The 7,032-nt window shown below is 42.9% G+C and overlaps 1 protein-coding gene across 1 annotated transcript; it reads left to right on the plus strand.

The window, feature by feature from the left end:
* The first annotated feature begins 5,147 nt into the window (after window positions 1-5,147).
* Window positions 5,148-6,734, plus strand: CHRM5 (cholinergic receptor, muscarinic 5). Its single transcript, XM_010149015.1, has one exon. The coding sequence runs from the start codon at window positions 5,148-5,150 to the stop codon at window positions 6,732-6,734; it is 1,587 nt and encodes a 528-aa protein (XP_010147317.1).
* Window positions 6,735-7,032: the final 298 nt, after the last annotated feature.

A 7,032-nucleotide genomic window follows, 5' to 3' on the forward strand; every position in this document is an offset into this window, starting at 1 on the left:
ATCACCAAGTCCAACCATAAACCTAGCGCTGCTCAGCCCACCACCAAGCCGTGTCACTAGGCACAGCTGTATGGTTCTTAAATACCGCCAGGGACGGCGACTCGATGAGTTCCCTGGGCAGCCCATTACAGTGCCTGACAGCCCTTGCAGGGAAGAAATTTTTCCCAACATCCAAACCTCCCCTGGCCCATCTTCAGGCCATTTGCTCTCATCCTGTCACTTGTTACTTAGGAGCAGAGACCAACCCTCACCTCTCTGCAATCCCCATTCAGGGAGCTGTAGAGAGTGATAAGGTCTCCCCTCAGCCTCCTCCAGGCTGAACAGCCCCAGCTCCTTCAGACGCTCCTCACAGGATTTGTGATCCCGACCCTTCCCCAGCTCCGTTGCCCTTCTCTGGACACACTCCAGCACCTCAATGTCTGTCTTGTAGTGAGGGGCCCAAAACCGAACACCAGATTCATGGTGCAGCCTCACCAGTGCTGAGTACAGGGGAACACTCACTGCCCTGGTCCTGCTGGCCACAGTGTGCCTGATTCAGGCCAGGATGCTGTTGGCCTTCTTGGCCACCCGGGCACACTGCTGGCTCATATTCATCCAGCTGTTGACAACCACCCCCAGGTCCTTTTCCACCTGGCAGCTTTCCAGCCACTCGCCCCCAAGACTGTAGCACTATATTGACCCAAGTACGGGACCCAAAGTTAGCTTTCTGTAGCAAATCATGGAAAAAGCAACCAAGCCCCAGCTGAGGGGTGTTGCACACAACCGGGCACTATGTAAAGCGCATGAGTGACTGTGCTGTCTCTTGAGGAGCATCTTGTTCTGAGGACACAGAATAGGGACACTGGAACAGCTTTGTGCCATAGAGCTATGCTGGCTTGTCCTGCTCTGCTTGAACTAAGCAGGCACTCATGCTGTCCTCAGGAAATCTCACCCTTTCCCCAACAGCAGGCTTGCCTGATTACCCTTAAACATGCAGGCTGTCATTTAACAACACACATTATAACGTCAATCTGGTTTTGAAGCATTTTTAAACATGGTAGTCCTTACAGAAAAATCTGGCCAAAACTCCCTGTTCTGTGAAATCATGGGTCGTAGTGTCCCTGTCCTACTACCTGCAGTAAGGGTTGCTTCGTTCTGGGGCATAGCATGCAGCAAATCAGTAAACCAGCTTAGCAGGACTCCAATGCAACACAAGCAAATAACTCAAGTAACAGGGAGCAGCACTGGCAAGCACATTGCAAAGACATCTAAGTGATTGCTTGTGCAGCCAGCACAGGTCTGGCAGACCCAGTGCTGAGCTAGAGCTAATAAAACCTGGTGAACCCAAGCTGTGCCTGCATCTGTGGTGCAATTAATCTATGACACGAACAATCTGTCTGCAGATAACTGTAAGCTGACTATACGTACAAATGTAACAACTTTAATTAATACTTACAGCTAGATTGAAAAAAATATCACTAATATTTGGCAACAAATAGCAAATATCATTACAACTCACAAGTGTCAAGTTCATGCATCCATAATTATGAGACAGACAGCAAAGTCATGATACTGTACATGTGCATTTTGATTTTGTAATTTAATTTTGATCCCCCTATTATTATCATCTTTTATGATAGACAGTTAACATAAATTATGTTACCATAGCACACGGAAGTCCCACTCACAGGCACTATTGCCTTGAGTGATACACAAACACAGAACAAAAGGTAACACTGTGAAGTGTTAACACAGACCTATGAGACAAAAGATGAGAGAGTGTGAAGAGATGACAAGAATGGTCAACATGCCAATAAGACATTTTGCATACTAGCAGCTTAGCTACTGTCATTTTTCATAGGCGTTACAGTAGAACAGACCATTAGGGAGAGAAGGCTTTGCATGATGATAATGAGAGTGTTTTTTATTTAGAAATTAATGTAGTTTCTACACTACATTACCAGTGTTCCTCCTGACCATGTCAGTTCAAACAAGAACAATTGCGTCAGGACAAAACCAATTTCTGATTCTGATGTTGCTCTGAAGTCTGCAGTCCACATGGGGTAGCTTCAGAAGTCTTTCCTCCTAAATCCTAATGTTAGGGAGGGTAAGTGACCTAAGAAGGTGACATGCTTGCTATGTGTGGCGAAAGACAAAGCATTACAGGCCACAGTGTTTAGGCCAATTCTAGTCTCCCCTCTTCTGGGAAAATTGTCATCTTCTGGGAAAAAAAAAGGCAGAAAGTTCAAACAATCCCCTGTAATCATGCTAAGCATCTGCTCAACCCTGTGTGTTAGGCAAATATAGAAGTTAGCCAATTAGTAGAGGTTTATCCATGCACCTGACATTTGCAGCTGATGCCTTTTTAAGACTATCTCTACCTTTTGCTGAAATCTTGAAATTTGCACAGAAGTCATGAGCCCTGGCAGTGTTTCAGGTGTGCAGGCTGTCAAGGCCCGAGGCGCAGCCTCCTTCTAGGGGCTCCACTGAGTTTAGGTGGCTGAGTCCAAGGTCAGCTCCTTTGCTGATAAAAGCTGCTGTGAAGAAATCAGCTTGAAGAAAGAGGGCCTCCCACTCCTTTCCCTTGGGAACTGCTTGTCAGCTGAGGCAGCACCCTTGGCCCTTGCCCGTGCGACATTGCACTTGGGCAGCAGTTGCACCTACACCTGGTCTCCTACCTCCTCAATCCTGACTCTGATCCAATGTGGACCTGCTGGCTGGGGTTCCTGGCTTGGTCTCGGACCTGCCTCACCACTACAGACTTGCTGTGCGATCACAGAGACTATGTCTGACCCTGATAGCTGTCTCTGGCCCTGATCATGAACCAAACGTGTCGCTCCACATCCTGCTTCTTCTTGGTGAGGTCTCTGCTCCCACCTCCCGTGGTATTGTGCTCCACCTGTGGCTTGCCTTGCTGACGGGGAGAACAACAGTGCTGACTGTCTGCAGAAAAAGAAGCATAAGCCATGTGAGGTATCAGAGACCCACAGATCCTTCTGTCACAGCTCAGCTACGTATCACAGCTATGCAGCTGCTCCACACACCTTTGTTTCACATTAAATGAATTCCTACACTTCAAGGTTGTGTAAACATTTGTAAAGCCAGCACAACCAGCCATCAGGGCAGCTCTGACTTGGGGGAAGTCTTTGCAGAATGCAGATCCAGGGTGAAATTTCTTTCCTTGCATGGGCCTCATTAGCACTGCTGTGGCACTTGAGCTATTCTTGGCTGCTGGACTGGCTCTGGATGCTGTGGAGAGCCAAGTGTACAGGTGGTCAACATGCATATATTTTGATTATTACTAGGCTGCAAGGCCTATACGTGAACTAGTATCCTGTTGAGCTAGGTTCAATATATGTTGCATATAATAAGAATACAGGTGCACAAGCATCCAAATATAAAACAAGAGATGACAGACACAAAGAGATGGAGAAGAACCAGTTTGGTCCATGTTATAGGCAGTGATCTCAGTACACCAGCAAATGTATCCTTAACAAATTTCATCTCAACAAGACATAATTGTTAGGGAAGGTTTGAAGAAGAAAGATGATACATTTTTGTGGATATTTAAATATCTTCCATGACAAAATTAAAGGAAACTATGAAAGCAAATAGGGGATAATGAAATAAAATAAGATGGTTTTCTGAAAATTCAACAAGTGGCTATAAAATAGTGATATATACAGCTCATGAGGGACAGGACCCCAACTACTTGGTACAAAAGATAGATGATGACACATGGGAAAGGGGTAGACTGTGAGAGCTTGCAGTAAACAAGACACTTGCCAAGACCAAAGAAAAATAATGTTCTGAGAGTAAGGATGAACAATGAAAACAGAGAAATGGTGTGGATGGATAGGGAGGACATATAATTGAGGTCTGATGCAGAGACAATCCTAAAAACTTAGAGCTGGACTTCAATAGGTGAACTTCTGTGATAATTTTAGCTGAACCTGTCTCTGCTTTGAAAAAAGGGATCGTCTACCTGTTCTATACTGTGTAGGTGACCAATAAGAAAACTGTTAATAATTTCTCTTTAATTTCTCATTTAAAAACATAACTTCTATTTGATTATTCCAAACTTAAAAAGTCTAGCAGGATTAAGCATCAAACAAGTAATTAGCATCATCGATGTGATGGAGTGACTCAAAAAACAACAGAGATCTGTGAAAGAACCAAATTGCCTAATTCAGGTATGCATTCACTGGGACAAGAAAAAAAATAGTGAATTATTACACCTTATTAAAGAATGTAGGAGGGGATGGACAGAGATCTATGCATTAGTAGAATAACAATGGTGCTATTTCCACCTTTTGCCGCTTATGCAATCTACAGTATTAAATTTTATGTTGCATTTTTTTGTGACTGTCATAATCCATTGATGATTCCTCTTCAGTTTCCTCCTTTCTCTCCTCAACCCTACCATTCACTCACCCAGCCTACACAAACTATACTTCCATGCCTCACCAAATCGGTCTCTTCTGTCCCCAGGTCTTTCCTGCCTAACCTATTTTTCCCAAAAACATCTTTGTGGCCTTGCCTGCTCAAACATTACCCCACAATTGCCCCAAGCACTTGTTTCCCACTGCCACCATGCCAGCATGGTTCCTATCTCCCCATGCATCCTCATTTTCCTCTATTTCTGCTGATGGTGACTTTCCTGAATTTTCCAAAGAGAATTTCTGAAATCTTGATATGTCCTCTACATAGTACTGTAGGAAACAACACAGTGACTCACTGTCTTATTGCACTGCAAAATGTTAAGTGTCTGTTCATAAGAATATATAGAGTGTCTCTTAAGGTATTCAAAATATGAAAGCTGGCTTGATTGAATTTCTGACGAAACAGTGCTTATTTTGATTGCATTTAGAAATGTCATGAGATGCTGGAGTACCTTGTCCTATAATGCATTTTTGTGTATTTTATTTATGTTTACAATGGTGGAGATAATAATCAATATGCAAAAAGCACAAATAATTTGATAGATTGTTTTGCAAGTGTTTTATGTTAACTCTAATGAATTGTGGTATTTAATGAGCTGCTTTCTTTTTCTGTCTCTTTTTTTTTTCCCTTTGGTCTTCACAGCTGTCTCTGCAAGAATAGCTTTGAGTTCAGAAAGCAATATTTAACAGTGCTAAGATCCTGATGACAATACACCAAGAACAAGAATGGAAGTAAATTTATTCAGCAATTCTACTGTTATAAACAGTTCATCCATCAACCATAAGCAGTTAGAAGGGCATAGCCTCTGGGAAGTCATTACTATTGCCACTGTAACTGCAATTGTGAGCTTAATAACTGTAGTGGGAAATATTCTTGTAATGATATCCTTCAAGGTTAACAGTCAGCTCAAAACTGTCAACAATTATTACTTGCTCAGCCTTGCCTGTGCAGATCTCATCATTGGAATATTTTCTATGAACCTTTATACATCTTATATACTCATAGGCCATTGGTCTCTTGGAAGCCTTGCCTGTGACTTGTGGCTAGCACTGGACTATGTTGCTAGCAACGCCTCAGTAATGAACCTCCTAGTCATCAGTTTTGACAGATATTTTTCCATCACAAGGCCTTTAACTTACAGGGCCAAACGCACGCCCAAAAGAGCTGGCATCATGATTGGTCTGGCTTGGCTCATCTCCTTTGTGTTGTGGGCACCTGTAATCTTGTGCTGGCAGTATTTTGTGGGTGAACGAACAGTACCACCTGAAGAGTGCCAGATACAGTTTTTATATGAGCCCATTATCACCTTTGGCACTGCAATTGCTGCTTTCTACATTCCTGTGTCAGTGATGACCATTCTGTATTGCCGGATCTATAAAGAGACTGAGAAACGTACCAAGGACCTTGCTGAACTGCAGGGTTCAGAGTCTGTGGCAGAATTTGAGATGATAAAGCCTCAGAAAGCTCTCCTGAAGTCTTGCTTCAGTTGCAAGCAACAAAACTTAGTCAAAAGAGAGAGGTGTCAGGCTTCCTGGTCCTCATCTAGTCGAAGTACGTCAGCTACGGTGAAAGCCTCTCAGGCAGCAAGTACTTGTAACGACTGGGCTAAGGTTGACCAGTTAACCACCTGCAGCAGCTATGCATCTTCAGAAGAGGAGGACAAGCTTGCCACTGATTCAGTTTTCCAAGTAACTTACCAAAGTCCATCTAAAGGTAAGGCAGAAGAGTTTAATGAGGGTATGGATGTTGTTGTCAAAGACCAACCTGAAGAAAATGATTTTGAGAACCAGAAATACTTTTTGTCACCTGCCAAAGGCCATGTACAAAAAAGTAAAAAATGTGTGGCCTATAAATTCCGGTTGGTGGTTAAAGCTGATGGCACTCAAGAAGCCAACAATGGTTGCCGTAAAGTAAAAATAACTCCTTGTTCTGCTGCCCTGTCAAAGGATCCTTCCATCAAAAGTATGGATCCAAATATAAATTGCCAAATCACCAAAAGGAAACGGATGGTTCTTATAAAGGAACGCAAAGCAGCACAGACTTTAAGTGCCATTCTTTTGGCTTTTATCATCACGTGGACTCCCTACAATATCATGGTTTTGATCTCCACATTCTGCTCTGACTGCATTCCCCTGACACTGTGGCACCTTGGTTATTGGCTGTGCTATGTGAACAGCACTGTTAACCCCATCTGTTATGCCCTCTGTAACAAAACTTTCAGAAAAACTTTTAAGATGCTGCTTTTCTGCCAGTGGAAAAAGAAAAAAGTGGAAGAAAAACTATACTGGCAGGGCAACACCAGACTGCCATAACTGCGCTTATATAAGGGATAAGGGGGAAACAGCTATTGATGTAACCTAGTAAATTGGCTGTAATTCTGTCTTTTCAAAGATGTTGTTGTATATGTCATGGGGCTAAAATAATCTGCAGAAAAGTAAAATTTTGCATGAACGTAATGTGCTTGGTATAAAGATGTCAGTGGCTGCTGTGATCAGCACAGGGTGTTTGTGATTATGCAGTAGATCTGCACTGAATTTATTATGTTGGGGTCTTCTGTCATTTCTTTCAGCCTGAGAAAGTGTAGAGGAAATTATAAACTACTAGAAATTA

Source organism: Eurypyga helias, unplaced genomic scaffold (assembly GCF_000690775.1).
Source record: "Eurypyga helias isolate BGI_N326 unplaced genomic scaffold, ASM69077v1 Scaffold24813, whole genome shotgun sequence".
NCBI lineage: Eukaryota > Metazoa > Chordata > Aves > Eurypygiformes > Eurypygidae > Eurypyga > Eurypyga helias.